General features: G+C 46.5%; 1 protein-coding gene across 2 annotated transcripts in view; it reads right to left on the reverse strand.

Moving 5' to 3' along the window:
• The window catches only part of PLXNA4 (plexin A4), a 477,218-nt gene that overhangs the window by 72,638 nt on the left and 384,939 nt on the right, over positions 1–19,641 (reverse strand). For both annotated transcript variants that reach the window (XM_063323702.1, XM_063323701.1), the window contains exons 11-14: positions 14,039–14,135; positions 10,552–10,742; positions 4,588–4,739; positions 3,825–3,942 (exon numbers count right to left, since the gene is read on the reverse strand). In XM_063323702.1, the coding sequence (XP_063179772.1) occupies positions 3,825–3,942; positions 4,588–4,739; positions 10,552–10,742; positions 14,039–14,135 (558 nt within the window). The remainder of the gene's footprint in view (positions 1–3,824; positions 3,943–4,587; positions 4,740–10,551; positions 10,743–14,038; positions 14,136–19,641) is intronic.

Raw genomic sequence — 19,641 nt, forward strand, 5'->3', positions numbered from 1 at the left:
GGGGACAAGGGCAGAGCAAGAAGTGACTCAGACACAGCTTGTGCACCTGGGTTTCCTTTCTATAGGCCATGAAGATGACCAGACGGCTGGAGCACCTCTGCTATGAGGACATGATGAGAGAGTTGGGGTTGTTCAGCCTGAAGAAGAGAAGGCTCCAGGGAGACCTTAGAGCCCCTTCCAGTACCTAAAGGGGGTCTACAGGAAGGATGGGGAGGGACTCTTTATCAGGGAGTGTAATGATAGGACAAGGGGTAGCTGTTTCAAACTGAAGAAGAGTAGATTTAGATTGAATAGCAGGAAGAAATTATTTCCTGTGAGGGTGGTGAGGCACTGGAGCAAGCTAGCCAGAGAAGCTGTGGCTTCCCCATCCCTGGAGGTGTTCAAGGCCAGGTTGGACGGGGCTTGGAGCCACCTGGTCCAGTGGGAGTGTCCCTGCCCATGGCAGGGGGGTTGGAACTTGACGATCTTTAAGGTCCCTTCCAACCCAAACCATTCTATGATTCTATGATAACAGTACCAGCATGATGGGAAAGATGGAAGGGAGACCTGTTGCAAATGTTCTCCTGGGACAAGGATCTTAGAAGCAGACCCAGAATAGATGTAGTCAGAGTAACCCACATCACCTGCACTGAGCCATAATATCCCCATCCAAATCCAGAACAAAGGCAAACTTGCTTCAGCATCTGAATTGAAAAGTGAAGGGAAATTTTTTTGCATTGAAAGACCATGGCAATAATCATAGCAACAAAATGAACAACTTAAAAAAATATTATTTTCATTTAGATCATCATAAATTTCATTTCAGCCTGCAACCAAGTGCTTTGTTTCCCTTTTGGCTTATTGATCTCTCTAATGCAATTTGCATTTTTGGTCATAGATGAGCTTAAAACAAACTAACAGCATTTTGAATTTAAAAGTTCTGGTTAGAAATGTGGAGAAGAACTGTTCTTGCATCTCTAAACTAAGCTACCTCCTTTTTAAAACACTGAAATTAAACACTCTGTTGAGTTCAAAATATCATCTCTTCCATTTCTCGCAGGAGAGGGGAAGACTGAAGCTGTTGGCCAAATTTGACCGTGTTTTCTTTCAAACCTTTTGAAAAGCAATTTTCCAGAGGATTTACTAGGCGTCAGAAAGCAACATTTATCTCCCTTGCAATGCCCTTCCTTAAGTTTTCCAACATCTTCCTTCCCTTAAAGCTGCCACCCACCGTTGCAGGATGCCAAGGCATGTTGTGATGCCTGCAATAACATCTCTACCCTCCTGGCAGAAGCTTTGGAGGAAGCCAAGCCGTGCCAACAAACACAGCTCCCGCTATGAAAGCAATGGACACGGGAGAGGGCATATGATGGGCAGGCTGGAGAGCGTCTGTATTTTTTTCTGTCTAGCACAAAGGTATCGAGGTACTCAGTGGAGAAAACCCTGTTGACTTCACGCTCATGCACGGCTGGGGTAGCTGGCATCCGGAAAGCCAGCAAGCGGAGGGAAAAGCTGTCACAGATGGACACGCATGATCAAAATCGGACAGTAATTCCAAGAGTAGCAAAGGTGACACGCTGAAGTGTAATGTCCTGGAAAAAGCCCTTCTGTCTGCCTAGTGGGGGTTATCTCTCAAGGTGTTTCTTTGCCCCCACCCCTGTAGCACCTGAGTGACATCAGAAAATACAGAGAATAGAGAAATTCCTGTAGCTCAAGGGAGAAATCTAAGATATTTGCTTTTATTACCAGTTTCCTTTACCATAAAAAAATGCTCGGGCATGTGAATAATTTCAGAAAAGACCCATTCCCTTGCAGGAGTCGAGAGCTTTTGATGGGAACAAAGAGACCCTCTCATCTCAAACCTGCACAAATCTGCACAGACCAAGGCCAGGCAATGCTTGCATGTCCCCAGCAAGGGGCCTTAGAGGAATAAGCAGGTCTCTTGGACAAGGAGCATCGGGAGAAAGGGCGAGAGTGGAGCAAAAAAACAAGTCAAGTGTGCAACATATGCTGGGCTCTGCACAACTCTTCCTTGGCAAAGTGACAACCTCAGGCTGAACTTGTACCAGTGCAGAATCAGGCCCAGAGCCCCTCTGAATGATTTGCAGGCTGATGTCCCTGACAGACGGTGTAGCAAGCCAAGTTGCCAGTCCCAGCAGTCTCTCTAAAAAGGGGAGCGTGGCTGCTCACTGAGTGCCATCAGCAGACATCGCTGGCTCCAGGCAGCCTACGAAGAGTAGCCACTCAAAATAGGAATCCCTTTCCTCGTCTTCTTGGGACTTATCTCACATGTGGGGCCGGAGATGCAGGAATCTCCCTCTTTCAGGGGTACCGCCTGCTGCAGGGAAGTGAGTGGAAGTTGTGCATGAGATCCCACCACTCACCATCCCTAGGGACTTTTGACGTCATCCCCAAATTCCTCATGGCTAAGTCCTCTTTCCAAACCACCTATCCATCCCGCTGCCAGGAGGAAGGAGGAAGGCATATAAAACAAACCAGGGTGTTGGTATTTATGGCATCCAATCCCATGGAGAGCTGCACACTCATCTAGGACTTATGTCTGGCCTGTATCTGAGTCTTGAGAGAGACCTGGGCTGAGCTGAGGGTAACGACCCAAGAGCTGCTGGGCTTGGCCAACCACAACCCTGAGACCACATATTTGCTCCTGAGCCTCTCCCTCCAAGCATGAGCATTGCAGTGGGATCCCACCCTTACTTATGTGTGCAGGCATCACCCTTAAAAGCTAACTGAAGTTCAATCTTGCTTAGGCCATGGAGCATCCAAAACAGTTGCCCAATTGCACTGAGCTCCAGTCATACTCTGCAGCTCACCTGCAGCCTGCCTGGTGAAATGGTCCCTCCTGATATAGTGCTGCTGGGGTGCAGCACTGCTTCTCCTAGACACGCAGAAGACTACCTAAAGGAAACACCCTTTGAATGCTACATCTTGCAGAAGCACCTGTCACTGCTGTGGTGACTGCCTGTGGCCCAGTAAATGGGAATTTTTGTCCTTGCTAGCAGAAGGCCATGGACTTTGCACTGACCCAACACCTCCAGGCTTGCCGTGCCCTGAGCTGGGTGTCCCTCTGATCACAAGTGTCCCATGGCCAAGGGCTCATGCCTGACCTGCCTGAGCTCAGTGCTAGGGACACCCCGCATGGCCATGGGCTGCCGCCCCGGGCAGGCACTGCCCAGCAAACACCAGCCCTTTGTGTGGCCGGGCTGGGCGCTGGGCAGCTCTGCCAGTGGGGCTGGGGACCGGGGAGAAGGGAGCAGAAGGTGGGGAGAGGGGGGATGAAGACACCCCCAGGTGGTCCCAAGAATGAGGAGGAAGAAACTGCACCATGGACATCACACTTCTCCCGCTGAAGAGCTCAGAGTGGTAATGACTAGTGGCAACCCCAATGTTTCCTCTGTAGGACACTGGTGCCTTCTATTGTAGGGCCTGGAATGATGCTGGTAGGGTGACCATCACACCCGGGAAAAGTAAGATCCAAGGAAAGTTTTTTTCCCTTTTTTTTTCTTTTCCTTTTTCTTTTCTCTTTCCTATATGGCATTTTTAACTATTAATGAGGATTTTCTGTACTAATTTGGACCATGGCTGTATGTAACTGAAACTGGACTAATAATTTGGACTATTATTAGATTGTTAAAACATTAATTAGGCAGGCTATTTTTGCTCATAACGAGATTTCAAAAGGAAATGGAAGGAACAAATTGGTGTTCTCTGGACAGCAGTGAAGAGCGCAGAGGCTGAATATGGTCAAGGACAATGGATAGATGCAGCAAAGTGAAACAAGGCCCAAGGACCTTCAGGGCCAAGGACAACTTCTCATGGGAGCTTACCATAAAGTAGTAGAGCTGTGAAGACCTGGCCATGAACTCTGGTTTGCACTCAGCCACGCAGATTTCCACGAATCCGGCATGCTGACTGGGCTTGGCCTCCCCCATCTCACATACTATTCTGTGAAGAAAATATGAACCAGAAGCAAAGTTTGAGAGATGGTTTGGTGGTCTGGGTAAGATGGAACTGGAGCAAACAACCCACGCTTCTGGGAAATGGACTGCAGACTTCACCCACCCTCTCCTTTCCAATCTAGGATCCAAATTGTGGAATAAATTATTCTTTAAAGAGCGGTGGCTTTTGGCTGTTGGCACTCAGTGGGGCAAATGCTCAGTTGGTGTAAATCAACATAGATTCACTTTAACATACTTAGAAATGCTGGGCTGAGGTCTGACCCCAGGAGGACCTCTGTCCTCCAGCCTTGCATGGTGGACAACTTTGCAGGTGTAAGGCTTAATGATTACTCCAGCATGGGATAGGCAGTTTCTTGGGACTGTTGCCCCACAAACTGGAATTGAACACCCTCCTGGTGGCTGTTATGTGAAAGATGAATGATAACTTTAGGGTTTATGTCACAAGGATTACTTAAATATGCAATACAAACACAGTAATAAATGTATTATTAACTCCTGAGCTGTAAGTGAGGAATGGCATCTTCCATTTCTCACTTCCAAGGTTGGGTGGGCCTCCTTAGAAGACCCTACAGGTAGCAATGACTGTTATTAGGTGTGCTGTGGCCCACTGTCTGCCACACACCCAACTTACTGCTCTGCTGGGATGTACCCTTCCACCAACGGTTTGCATTCCACTCCGGCCACTTTGACATGAGACGCAATATCTCTGAACTCCAGCCCCAGATTCTCCCCACGAATGGTCACTTTCGTCCCTCCTTCACGAGGGCCTGTCACTGGATTGATCTGCAGAAACAAACCAAGAAAAAGGAGAACAATCAAACCACCTATGTAAAGACGTCAGCATCCTTGCAGGTGAATGAAGAGGCATATCAGGTCTCTTTGTGACCACTAGAGACACTCACAATTATGAACGCTGAACAACTGAGGCATCAAGCCTACTCCAGATACATCACTAGGACCAGCCCCTTGCAAATATATGTTACACATGTCCCAACCTCAGAGTACCCAAAATTCTGCCCAAAATCCCTTTTCCTCTCTTTTGTCTACTTGTAAAACATCCAAAGATGAGTAGGAGATATTTTCTAGGTAGTAGCAGGGGGTTTTGGTGCTGCAGCTGAATTCTGAACTTTATAGACATGAGCCATGGAGAGGCAGGAGTGGGACACGGTAGAAAGAAATGGGAGACAGAACAAGAAAAGGACACGAATGACATCAGCCAGGTACTTTAAACCCTAAATTCCCAGCTCAAAGCACATGGAGCTTTTGATCTATTCTGGAGATAGATAATGGTCATGCATCACAAACTCAGCTGAAAATGTCCACCTGAAAAAAAAAAAAAGCTGGAGAGGTGGGGCCAGGGGAAGGACAGATGGCTTATTTGTGGGTTGGAGAACTCTTGACTGGGAAACTCCTGATCCCCAGCTTGAGATGAGCGGCTATCCCAACAGTCCTGGTGGGTGCTTGTATGATGTTTGCATCCAAGTCTGGACCATCACCAGACCCTAGCAGGGATAGAATTTCTGTGTCTTGCTCAGCAGCAGCTGTGGTGGGCAGCTGAGCCAAAGCACCACCTGGACTCCAGAGCTCACCTCTCCCTTCCATTGCAGAGCTTCACCCTGCACCCAGAGTTGTCCATCTGCACTGTTTCTGGCCAATGCAAAGAGGGTACGTAGGCAGGAAAGCACTCTGCATCGCATCCATCACCCTTGTCGAGAGCCGGGTAGAAATTAGCATTGGATTAGTCTCCTCAACACTGAAACAACACCGAAATCAAGGGGCTGGCCCTAAATTATCTCCGTTCTGCCCTTCCAATTATTCCCTGAGCCCAAAATGCTTTGCCATACAACTGGACAGTTGAAAGGGGCTTCAAACGTTGCTTTCAAAGGGTATTCCCTGCTGCCCATTCAGGATGCCATGATCTGCCATCTGCCAACTCTGGCAAGGCTCTCTCCACAGTGAGGAAGGGGGAATTCCCTGTCTGAGGTCCATACCCGCCGGCCGACGGCTCTGCCAACTGGGAATCTAGGGCTGGCAGCTAGACCCTTGCATAGCAGTCGGACTGGCAGGGAAAGTCGAGGCACTGGCACAAGCAGGGCTGCTCTTGACTGCTTCCCAGCACTGAGTCTGGCACCAGGGTTAGCCTAATTTCCACCCAGAGGCCAATTTTTAGAAGGTCCATCTTTAATAAATGGTGAGAGATGCTGGCACCTCTAGGGGATATTTTATTTTAGGATATTTAATTTTAGGTGTTGTGAATGAGCGTGTCTTTGCTCTGACTGTACAGGGAACCCAGAAAGGTTAATAATTTAATAGCACAGATGATCACAGGCAAGTGCCTGGACCTGTAGAGTTGTGTAGCGTAGACACCACCTCTGCAGCACAACACCCCTGCAAAGGCCTGGTCTCAGGTCTAAATACCTCTAGAGCTAACAAAATCAGAACTGTAGCAGGCTTATTCCTACTCCAAAAGTCAAGAAGATAGTTAAATCCTAAAAAGAAAATAGCACAACATTCATAAATCTGACAGGTTAAATGATTATTTGGGTTGGCTGGAGATTTGACCTTTGGATGAGATAGATAGACAGGTAGAAAATGGATAAAAAGAGAAAGTAAGAGAGAGGCATTTGTGGTTATTTTCCAGGAAACGAAGAAAGTATCTTAAAAAATCAGAACGAAAATGGAATTTCTATTCCAGGAGAAACTAATAAAATACCAATTGTATCAGCTGGGGGCTCAACACTGAAAACTTGAACTATTTTCCCAAAATGGCAATTCCAAAATATTTTTATTCTGAATGATTAATAAATATCTATTCTGTTTGAAATACTTATTTTGCTGACATCAGTTAATCTTCTCCTGATAAAACACTTTCTATGAATGACGCTGGAAGGCTAGAATATATCACCATACCACATGCAAACTACTCAAAATGAAGACAGAAATATAGGGTAAAATTCCCAGATTTTATTTTATTTCCTTACGTTTTAGACACATTTTGTAAGAGAACTGCTTTCCCCATGGAATATTTCCGTTCTGTCTTGTGGTATTAAACTTGCCACCAAATGGTTTTCACTTGTTCTAATAAGTTAGGTGTCTAGTAAGGTAGGTCTGTGGTTAATTAGGGCTCACCTATGCTTGAAAGAGCTTGCGAGCATTGGCAGTACATCTCATAGCAGGTCAAAAGAGGACTTTTTTTCTCGTATGACTAATGTCACTACCCTGCATAAAAGAAGGTATAGTGGTGCAAAGGAACATCTTGCTAGAAAAGGCCTTTTCTTTAGAACTAGGGTTGCGTTTGAGACAAAAGTTTCACTGAAGAAGTCGCAAAATATCTCGGTGGAAACATTATCATCCTCCTTCCATCTCTGTCTAAAGCACGAGATTTTTAAATATTCTTGCCGTGACTCCAAAAGCATCAAGAGGAAACAACCCAGAGTGAAGCCAGCACAGCACCTCTGAACCCCTCCCTGTGCCATTTTTAATTTGTAAAAGTCAGCTTCAAAACCTACTTATTTCTTTAAAAGAGGAGGGCCTGGGATTCTCCCGGGAGCATGTGGGAGATTTTTTAACCCCAACTCATTGCGCTCCCACAGACGCGTACAAGAAGAAGGTGTTACCGCGCTGTTTTCACAGCGACAGAGAAGGAGCCTGTTTCTATCACAGGTGCAAAAATGTGGAACGAGACCTGTCAGTTTTGGAGAGGAAAATGCAGGCAGGGAAACAAAAGCTGCCAGGAAGCCTCAGCTTTCTCTTGAAGACCCGGAGCTGCGACGCCGCATCACAATTCACGCCCTGCACTCACATCAGCCTAATGCTGCAGCTTGTCACTCTTCAAGGCGGTTTTGTGTCTCAGCGAGTCTGTTAAGTCCTTTAATTTCACCGAGCAGCGATATAAATGCAGGAGCTGGGAAGTAAGTAGATGTTCTGGGAAGCTGGGTGCTGGGTCCGTGTGTGCGCACGCCTGTGCAAGCGTGAGTACGTGTGTTGTTTCTCCTCCTTCGCCTGCAGAGATGCTGCCCTGGCTCCTCGCCACACGCTCTTACCAACCGCTCCAGACCTACCATTAGCTGCAATATATATCCAGTCACTTGAGATTACTTCCATGCTAATGGCTCAGAAAAAAAAGACTTTCCAAGAGCTACTTATGATTGCACCAGACAGTTGGAATATTTCATGAGCGAATATTGCAATGATCTCTTTGAGCTTTGGGAGCTGTTGGAGGAAATGCCAGCAGAAATAGAAGTACGTCCCCTGTGGAGCTGAAGGGTGGAAAGTGTGTGCTTTGCACTTCATAAAGAGACTGTAGATGCACGGCTGGGGTCAAAGTGTGGCCGAGAAATGTGGACGGACCTCAGCCTGGAGAAGAGAAGGCTCCAGGGAGACCTTAGAGCCCCTTCCAGCACCTAAAGGGGCTACAGCAAAGCTGGGGAGGGACCCTGGATCAGGGAGGGGAGTGATAGAACAAGGGGTAATGCTTTTAAATTGAAAGAGGGGAGATTTAGATGAGATCTCAGGAATAAATTCTTTACTGTAAGAGTGGTGAGACACTGGCCCAGGTTGCCCAGAGAAGCTGTGGCTGCCCCATCCCTGGAGGGGTTCAAGGCTACATTGGACGGGGCTTGGAGCCACCTGGTCTGGTGGGAGGTGTCCCTGCCCAGGGCAGGGGGTTGGAACTAGGTGATCTTTAAGGTCCCTTCTAACCTGAAACATTCTATGATTCTATGATTCTGTGACCTTCAGAACATCATACTACTGCACAGTCAGGTCTTTGTGTTTTGGACTTCTGCTTTAGTTGGTCATCCATCAGCTTCCCAACACCAAATTCTATGATTCTCTGCAAAATTTCTGAATCTTTCCTGAGGTCTGAGAATCTGAAAAGATTCAAAAAAGATTTCCCCCAGCTCCCAATAATTTTTAAGGCCTTAAAGCTGAACTTTCAGATGTAGCTGCTCATTCTGGCTGTCTGGGTTTGGTTTCACAGCTTCAGGTGTTTCAGGTGGGCTCAAAATTATCAGGCCCAGATAAATCCAAGTTCAGCAGACACCTTTACCTTGGAAACATCAGAATGAGCTGGGACCTCCAGCAACCCAAATGTGTGAGTACTTTGGGGACTGATAAATGACAGGAAGATGGATCAAAACACAATGAGAGGGATTCTTTTCAGTGGCATCTGGGAAAACCAGACTCTACCCAGCCTTTGCTTTCACAAAACTTTCACAAATGGACATTGGTTTAGGGCTTGTTCATAACACCCACACTTTTTGATTCTTAACCAAATACAACTGAAAAAGGCTTTCTTGCTTTCTAGGAAAATAACTCACCTAATTATTCATATTAAACTAGAACCGTGGAGGCTGGATTTTCCTCCTTTGCATTTCCCTTTATCTTCTCTGTCTCATTTTCCTCTTTACTTTTCTCATTTGCAAAATAAGGCCCTAGCCGCACTGAAAGGGTGTTCATTTTAACTAAGGCAGGGTGAGTGAGAAGTGCATAAGGCAGGAGGCAGTTGGTAAGGATGGAACCCTCATTTTCAAGGCTTAGAACCATCCCATTGCCTGCCTGGTGACCCTGAAAATGGCACCATCATTATGGCAAAGGCATACTAAGACAGCAGGCAAAAATCACTTTAGACAGGAGGCCTGATTTCCCTCCCTTGCCTTTTTTTCCCTTCCAATGCTCCCTCTCTCTATGTTTTTTCTATTATTTTATCTCTCCTTTGTACCTTTGACCCAGCTCTTCCTTTGGCCCAGTCAACACATTCAATAGAAAACCTTCTAAATAGCACCTTTATGCTGCAGGTCTTTCCCCTCAACCTTGCCCTCATTCTCTCTTTCTCACTTAATAGGACAGTTACAAGCTTCATTTAGTCCAGGCTTGATCCTGTCTCCTCCTTGAACCTTCAAAGCGGGAAAGCTGAAAACTGTATAGGGCTTTCTTTGTTCTATGGGGACTTCTTTTACCATGCAAAGTCAGCCAGACAAACAGAAGAGTTTTTTGACTTTGCTGGAGTCAGTGGAGTGTTGTTTTTTTCTGGACATTGACTTTATCCATGTCATGCTGCCAGGAAGCATGAACTACAACCTGCTCTCTTCCTTGACCTCCTGTCAGCAAAGCTCAAAACAGTCTGGGATCACTCAACAACTCCTTCTCAACCAGGCTGGTTTCAAGACACAGTTGGGCTCCTTTCATTACCCTCACGCCATCCATTTGAGATGCCTCAGAGCATCTTGTCTCACCTTCAGCTGCTCCTAAAGGCTTCACATCACATCTCCCAGCCCTATGTGAGCAGGTCAGATGCTCTGGGGTTCCTCAGATCGTACTATCCGACTTTGTTTGTGCAACTGATTCATGTCCACATTGACTATGATGGGAACTCTGACACCCTTCTCACCCCTGTATTGCAGAAACTTGAAGTTGTGCACCTACCTTTGAAGGCCACCACGACCTCCCATCCCCAAGGTTGTGTGGGCTTTGTCTGACCCAACAGGTCTCATAGCTGACCTTCCCCTCACCAACCAACAGACAAATCAGGAAAATAAATGAAGGAAAGGGTACGAGAGGGAATACCCCAGCTTCTTACAGATCCATGACTTACATCCGTGATCTTGGGATTGGTGCATTTGCCCTTGGTGCTGGACAACTCCAGCCACTGGCTGTCCTGGGCTGGGCAGTGCTGCTTCAACGTGCACTGGTTCTGCCCCTCGCACCAGCCGCACTCGAAGTCTGGGTCGGCTTTCAGGCACAGTCCACAGCTGTCCCGCATGGCCCCACACTTGTACAGGTGAACTGCAGGGACAGGAAAACAGAGAGGACCTGAGAAACACAAACAGCATGGGAGAATGGTGGGACATCAGAGGGCAGAATGAGGAGCGAGAGAGGGGAAGGCGTTCTGGGCTGCTCGTCCCAGAGGCAGGATAGGACCTCTCCAGGGGGGTAAATAATGGGGGGAAAAATGTTTATATCCCTCTTGAAATAAGCCGCACTTGTCAGAGTTCATTCCTTGTGCAAGATATATTTGGAAGCTGAGAGCAGAAGGAAGGATGCTGTCCTCAGCAGGGTGATGGGCTGCAAGCAGGAGGTTGGAGGGAAAGGTGCTTGGGCAGTCCCTTCCTATTTCAGAGACTGTCAGAGTGTCATGCAGTGCCATCTATAACCAGTTTCAGCCTCAGCTCTTTATCATAAAATTTTTTTCTAGACCTGGTCTACCCACAGCTTAAACTCGGGGATTTGTCTGGTGTGAAACTACCCAGAACTGGGCGCTAAGGTGATGCCACTCAGGTTTCCTCCTTAACAGAAACCTTAGGAGATAATAGTAAATCCACAATGGTATGCTACGAGGCTGAATCCAGGGATTCACAATCAGCCTGTTCCCCTTCTTCTGCTCCAGAAATTCAGTCTGCTTTACACTTTGAAGTACTAAGTTGATCCTCCTCTAATACGGACAGCAATGATTAGTGCTTAGCTCCATCTTGGGCTGCTAAATGATTAGAAGCAGTCAAAACTTTTTCTAAATAAAGCCTAAAAATGTTGCAGTCTTCCTATGAAATAAGATCATGTAATTTATCCTTATTTTACAAATATGTAAACTGAGGCCTGCGTTGCACAGGAGGCTGATAGCAAAAGTCTCCTCCCTGAAGATGAAGACAGCAGAATCGAGGCTTTCAGCCTTGCTTTTTTTCTGTATTTGTGGGTGTGTTGGTGGATTTCTTTATAAAATGGGGGATTTTCCTTTTGTGCTTCTGTTTTGCTGTTTCAGTAGGTGACCAAAGTCTTGTCTGTGGTTATTGCTATTCACAGTCCCAAAGCTCAAAGGCTTTGGATATGTGTGCTGAAAAGCTCTGGCTGTCTTTTCATACCTGCATCCCAGAAATCACCACATATTAACCAGCACAAGGAAAAGCTCAGAAACTTTTTATTTCTCCCGGTTGGGCGCAAGAAAAGTTTGCAAAACAGCTGTCAATCACAGCGTGCTACAGACCTCCTGGGATACAGCCCTTTCCTTAATTTTCTATTAGATTCCCTCAAATTTGCTGCATTGCTCTGCTTGCAATGCTATCAGTGAGTATCTCTGCAGGCACTTCAGTGTGTTTGGTTCAGTTTAGCCTCTCAGCCTACCAGCCCAGCCCATGTGGCTATGAAAGTAGAGGCATCTTGGTTGCTTGTAGACAGTGTACCCCAGTGCAACTGCACTTAGAAAGCCACTGGGTCTAACCCTGCTGCTGCCTCTCCCGCTCAGTTTTCCAGAGAAGAAGGTCTACTTGGTTGCAGCACTGTGCAAAGCCCTGCCAGGGATTTGGGTTTGCTCATATCCACTACATTTATGCTAGTAAATAAAGCTTTCTGTGTCTTTGAAAGCCATGTGGTATGCCTCCATGCGGTATATCCACATGCACATGCCCAAGCTCTCCTTCTGACCCAAAACATGATGATATCATCCAAACTACTCATTTGGGATAGCCACCAGCCAGTGACACTTCCCAGTTTTTTCCTAGTCATTACTTATATCCTTCGGCGTTTGAATAAACCAAGAACTTGTAAGAAACTGTGCTAAAGACTAAGCACCACAGATGTTTCTTGAGTTCATCCCCTGGTCTGGTTTATGTTCCCAGCACAGACATGCCTAAAGACACAATCATCATGATTATGAGATTGATTTTGCTCCTACATCACCTAGGACAACTCAGTACCGCCCAAAAAAGGGTTCACACTCTTGGTGTGGACCATGTTGCACCAGGAACGCTTGGGCTATAATGGTAGCAGAAAACTAAGCAGGACCTGGGCCCAAACCCAGACCTACAACTCACAGTTAAAGACTAGCACTGTTCACGGCACTGGTTGGGCCCATGAAGATTAGCGCTGTCCTGGCAATGCCTTGGCACAGCTTGGAAAGCAGGAAAGAGGGCAGACAGCTTCAGCGTGGAGAGAGGTTGGCAGTGTGAAGATGGGCTGTGCCATGCTGCTGGATGCCAAGGACAGATGAGGGTCTCCAGCCTGTTTTAACCTCCAAGACACAGTTTTGGGGAGGACAGTGCAGGACCTTTTGCATTCAGATTACGTATTAAAACCCACTGGCTACTCAAGTCAGCGTAGAAAAACATGACAGAGGTGGGTACAGGGAGAGAAGGACAAGAAGGGTTCATGTCATGTGGACAAGAGTTGCCTTCTGTATTGGTCTCCAGATTCATTGTGGTGTTGGTGGAAACTTCACCCACCATCCCTCAGCGTGAGGGTGGGTGTGAAATGGTGTGAGAGGAGCATGGCAGAGATGGAGTGGGAGAAGATGTGGAAAGTGTCCAAGAAGGTAAAGCAAGGGAGGGAGAAACTTCTGAGAGGTGGTGTTGTGAGAAGGAGAGAGTCTGCAGGTCTGAGCTGTAAATGCAGAGCAGCCAAGAGGAGAGGCCGCCTGAGGGAAAGGCCTCAGGGTGGCTGAGGGTAATGAACAAGAAGGAAGAAGATGATGTGAATGGACCGTCCATCTCCAGCAAAAATGCCTGCCTCAGGGTTGCGGCTGGACGTGCAAAATCCCTCTGTGAGGGGCACATCAATCCTGTGCCATGGGTGGTAGTTAAACAGAGCCAGGCTCTGGGCAGGAGGTGGTTTTCAGTCCTTTGCTATTATCATTTTATTTTGTTCAGACTTTTCGCACTGGCAAGCTGCAGCCTTTCTCCTCCACCTCTCCCTTCCCCTGTTGATTACTACATTGCCTCTGAGCAGAGCGCGCCCGATCTCCTGGCATGTTAACTTGAAGAGCATCACTGCAGGAGAAATAAAAAGGGGGACAAAGCTGGAGAGGGAAGGGCATAAAAACAAGACACAAACATGTGGGGAGAAGTGGGAGGCAAAGATGATGAAGGAAAAGGGAAAGCAACACAAGTGGGAGGGAGAGTCGTACTTCTCAGGTGCAAAGAGAGACGTGTGTGGGGGGGAAACACAAAGCACACAAAAAAATTGGTAATTTGCAGAGTGCAGAGAACAGCACCAGACAGCACAGGGAGATGGTGGCGGCTTTGTTAAGCGTAGGGAGCGACGTGGCCCGTTGCTAAGGTTACCGCTTCCAAGGACAAGTTGAAATAACTCTTTACCTTTGTTCTGTGCTGGGTTGTCAATGTTGAAATTCCCGTTCCACACGACCGTCAGCTCCACCGGCAGGCTGTTAATCTCCATCCCTTCATACGAATACTAGAAGTGGGAGAGCGAAAATAGAAAACCCAAACTCAGATTTAGATGGTGCCCAGAGGTGGGGAGGGGTTGGGATGGGACAAGGCAAGAGGTGGTGCTGCAAGTCGTCAACAAGAGAAAGGGAGCTGTCATCTACCTCCCCACCAGCCATTACCTGCCAGAAAGCAACGGGATGCTCTCAAAGTTGTGATTCTCAATGGAGCAAGCCGTGCCCCTTTCAATAGCCTCCTTAGCCATTAGGTAAATATTCTGTGATTTAAGCATAGTTGCATGTGATGGGACTTATCTTGGAAATCTACCTTCTAGGTGTTGAACACAGCTCTGAATAATATTTTGCCAACTCCTGGGTTCACCTTTAAGGTGTACATTATGCATTATGGGTCTACCATCCAAATATGTCTCTGCTGTGTACTCCATAGACGCTGAGCATATATGTAAGGTGATTTATTTATATTGATATTTTGAAGAACTCTTGGAAGCTGACTGCGGTCTCAGAAAGCAGGGAACAGGCATATCATGGAAACATCTTAAAAAGGGGGAAAATGGAGGTTCTGTGTAATTATAGACCTGTCATCCTAACTTGGCTTCCCAGAAAGAAAGTACATCAAATTATTAAACAATCAATTTATAAGCACCTGCAAGATGATAAGGTGATAAAAATCAGCCAGCATAGATTTGTCAAGAACAAATTGTGTCAACCCAATCTAATTTCCTTTTTTGACAGGCTTAATGGCTTTGTGGATAAAGGGGAGGCAGCAGATGTGATTTATCTTGATTTCAGTAGAGTTTTTGCTACTGTCCTACAGGAGATTCCCATAAACAAACTAGGGAAATATGATCTAAAAGAAGCCACCATAAGATACATGCAAAAGCTGCCAAAAAAAAAAGAAGTTAAATAATTCAATGTCATGCTAGGATGGTGTTTCAAATGGAGTATTGTCCTGGGTCTGGCATTATTCAGTATTTTCACTACTGACTTGGATGATAGACTACAGATTTCGCGAATTACTTTGATCTGGGAAAGGGTGCAAGAACATCCGAAAGCAGGGTTAAGTATTCAAAACAAACTTGATAAATTGAAGAACCAGGCCAAAATAAACAACGTGAAATTCAATACAGGCAAGTACCGAGTATTCTTCAGTAGGAGGAATCAATGCAAACAAATACGAAATTGGAGTGACTGGCCAGCGCTGCAGGAAGGGGTCTGGGGACTACTGAAGATCGCAAACAGATTGTGAATCAACAATGCCATATTGCTGCCAAAAAATAAAGCAAATCTCATTTGGGGGATGTACTAGAGTTTGTTACATACATAAACCCCAGGAGGCAATTATTTTTCCCTACTCAGAACGAGAAAGGCTTCAGCTGGAGTAGGGGGTATCCAGTTTCCAGAAAATATGTATTAAGAAAGCCACAGAAATCTTCTGAGAGAGTTGGAGAGACTTAAACAAACACTTGTCAGGCACAGTCAAGGTATGCAGATCTGGCCTTAACAAGGGAAATGGAAGCTGATCTCTGGAGGCCCTCTCCACGCAGAGAGCTCTCAGACACATGGTGCTTAGTGTATTTTTTCAGCTAGATTTTGGTTTATCATAAGCCAGTTCACACAGGGTTCACCCAGTTGCCAGCCCAGGTGCCCACCTCCACCAACAGCTCCCATCCAACACTTCATCAAAAGGCAAAAAAGCCTCGTAATGGGAGAGGAGATGGTGGCTTAAAGGACGGAACGGGAACAAGGCAAGAAGGAGAGAGACGTTTCATGTCTGCTGCTATTACTGACCACAGCACACATAAGGATTTGCCCTCCTGAGATCGGGAATCTCCCACTGCACTGGGATCTATAGTGGGACGAACTCCCACTTTTAAAGGAAAAGGTGATTTCTGCAAGATTAAATGCAATTGAATAAGCTGTCTGGTTTGGTTGGGTATGTCTTAGAGACCATGAAAGAGTTTCTCCATCACTTAAAGTCTCAGTGTGGTTTTCCACAGAGATGCTGAAGCTTTGAGCCTGTAGAGGTAGGGTTTCCTGTATCCGTTAATTGCCGTATAATTGCGGAGTAAATCGTATATGGTGATTTCTGTCCATTACAGCAGAGTGAGTGCTAGTTGCACAGTAATTTCTCTTTGGACAAAATAAACACAATTAGCCACTAATCTGTAAGACCCTGTGATTACGATCTAGTTGTAGGGTATTTATGGGTATAAGCTTTGTGGTTACCATGGAAGTAAAGAGCAGCCGCAGGTTGGCAGAGCCCTTTGCAATTGGGCTGTACCCGCCAGTCTCATTCGGTATTAGCATTTTTATGACACTTCTCGGTGTCACTGCCAGCAAGATGCAAGGTGATGCAGAGCCGCTTGGACTCACAACACTGACTTTTCACAGTTTTTTGGAGCTAGGAGCAAGGATGGGGAGACAGGAGTGGGAAGGAGAGTCTGAAAAGTAAGGAATAATTAATCTTCTGCCACTCAGGGGCTTTGAAAATGCTTTTTTTTTTTTTGCACAGCACTTCGCAAATGTTGATTCGGAATGGGACAAAGGATACATATATATATAAAGAACCACTGGTCAGCCTTAAGTCATAAGTTGAGTCTGTAGGTGCCTGAGAAAGCGATACTGTGTGCCTGTGTGTGTGTTGGGATTTAGCTGTTAGCAGAGCCTAGACAGGGCTGCCAAGGGACAGGCAGCTGGAGTCCCCCAGAGCCTTTCATCCCACCGAGGATCCAAGCGCCAGCAGCAGGAGCCCAGCTGGGATTTCAGATCTTATCTGTCTGCGGCCCCGGGGGCAAACACATATTAGACTTGTTAACTCAGCAGACTTGATCCAGAACCGGAAAGGGATGCGAGGGAATAAACAACAGGATCCCCGTGGAAGAGCTCCAAGGATGAAGCCAGCTGGGGGCTGGAATGAGGATGCTCTCCGTGCCCGGAGAGCTCAGACAGCTCGTGGGCCGCACTGCAGCGAAACAGAACAATTTGCAAAGTAGCAGCAAGTAAATGCTCCGTCCTCTTCAGACCACAGGAGCTGCTAACTCATTGTGACCCCTGTTCAAAGCCCACTGAACTCAATAGGAGTCTTTGAAAAGGAATCGCTCGGCTGTAACAATAAGATGGAAATATGTTTCAGAGAAGAAAAAAGGGATGGTGTATCGATCTCCAGGACTAACAGCAGAGCTTCCCGGATACTCCTGCTAAGAGCATTCAAACCATCAGGGTTTGTATGTATGCACTGCTTTGCGCAACTTTCTCCAGCCCAGGCAAAACTGCTGAAAAGAGGTAAATCTGGTCCCTAAGTCTGCCAAATCCGGATTCCCGCCATGCAAATCAAATCAAAGCAGAAAATTATGGGCAATTTAGAGGCCCAAACTGAGAAAGAGAGGCTGCCCTTCCAGAAAAGCAGACTGTCTCTCATCAGGAAATGCCCAAAAGCTGCTAGAAGGAGCTGTTGTAATTCACATGAACCACGCAGTATGTTTTGAACTCCCAAGTACCAGTTCTTTGTCTCTTAAACTCTTCACTAGCAGAGATACTCCAGCGACATGGACTGAGCCCATCACATCGCTTGGCTATTTTGCCGTGTTGTTAGTGGTTTAACATATTGTACACAAGTTACTAGAAACACACCGACTCTCTACTGGAAGTCCACTATCCTCAGGCCAAGAGGATGGCTGCAAAATCACAGGTATGCAAACATCATGGAAAGATACTTTGCATATCAGAAATCTCAAATTCCTGGCTGCTCTGGGCCTCCCATTACTGCAGGCGCTCTGTATTAGAGGAACTCAACTTTACAGACCTCTGAGCCATGCAGTTTGTGCAAATCCATAGCCGTGCTTGACATTTTGAGATGCTGGTAGCCTGGGTAAAGCCCTTTGGTAGTTTGGTTTGGGCACATGTAGGACAATAAACCAAGAGCAGTTACATGATGTTTCCCCCTTGTACCTTGAGCATGTCCAATAGTGGGGAAACATCTGCAAGCAAGCATCCTTTTACTAGCATTTTAGTGCTAGCCTGTTTTCCCTGACAGCACAAAACCCAATCATGTGATTAGAGCTTGGGTCTGGGGATGGATTCCTGTATCTGGTTCTGCCACCAACTCCTTGTGTGATCCTATGCAAATCGTTCAATCCCTCTTTGCATCAATTTTCCAGCCATAAACTTTAGGCAGAAAATTTCTTGCCCACAGTCATCCCATCTTCTTGGACTTTTCGCTTCCCAGATCTGGGACTGAATTTTTATGTCTGGCTATCACCCGGGACAATAGAGTCCACATCATGATTTGGGGTTTCTCTGTGGCATTTGAATGTAGGTAAATAATAATAATGAACCGTAATAATAGGGAAGTGTATGTACAACTCACAGCCCCGTGCTCGTCTTCCTTTGGCCACCCATAAGTGCGTTTCCCCATGATTTCTGTGAATAGCTCCTCATTTTTTCCCAGCTCTGGGTTTTTTTATCACGTCCTCCACTGTGTGAGCCACATCACAGAGTCAAATGCCTCTGAGATCTTTTGCTCGAGTGCAATGATGTGACAAATAAAACATATTTGCTTTTCCTATCCCTGTGTTACACAGCCCTTTCAGCTGTACCATCTCGGGTCTCCCGACACACAGACCTGTGAAGGACTCGAGGCAAATTATCAGCAGGGATTTTGCTGCTAGAAATCAGTGTGTGCGGCCTGTGTATGCCAAGGCCAGGCAATGGGCAGGCTCACACCAAGCAAGAACGTGGGTTTAGTCATTGAAGTAGTCATGGCACGGGCAGGTGGGTCATCTCTCACCCTCCTCCCTATTCCTCATGCCGAAGGCTGCTAATATCGGGCTGACTGCAAGTGCTGGGGATCCCACTGCTTCCCACTGGGGAGACTGCTCTCCGCCTTAATAGATCTAGCAATTTCAGCCATTTCTGCTGATGTTTTTACTTACTTATTTATATGCCTCCTTAGCTTTCCTCCTTTTCATTTCCTCCCATCACTCTGTGTCCAGACTGTCGGCAGAGCTATCATAAGTGCAATAAGGAATGGCAGGCAGGGTCTCTCCGAGTGATAATTGCGTGCCTTGGGTGGTGTGATAGAGGACAAAGCCCTGAGCTGCAAGTCTCAAACCACTTGACAAGAACAATAATTGTCCCGAAGCGTGCTGCCTGCAGTGACTTATTGCTGTTATCAAATGAAATATCTCCAGGAAAGACAGGGGGGAGAGACAGAGCTGGCTATTGACTGGACCGAGCACCTAGGCACCATCAGTGCTGGATATGACACTACTGACAGACCGTCAGATAGGCTGGTCCCACCTGGGTGTCCTTATAACATCTCTTAACTGAAGTTGGAACCACTTAGAAAAGTGCCTGCGTAAGACGGTTCTGATCTCAGCTATCCTGGTATAAACCCTGAGGGACCAGGCAGCGGAGAGCAAGAGTTAAAGCTTTTTCCTGATCCTACCCTGTGTGAAAGGAGAAAAACTCCTGCATTTTGCAGAAATTACTCGACAAGAGCTGAATTTGAGCTCA

Source organism: Chroicocephalus ridibundus, chromosome 1 (assembly GCF_963924245.1).
Source record: "Chroicocephalus ridibundus chromosome 1, bChrRid1.1, whole genome shotgun sequence".
In the NCBI taxonomy this organism is placed as follows: domain Eukaryota; kingdom Metazoa; phylum Chordata; class Aves; order Charadriiformes; family Laridae; genus Chroicocephalus; species Chroicocephalus ridibundus.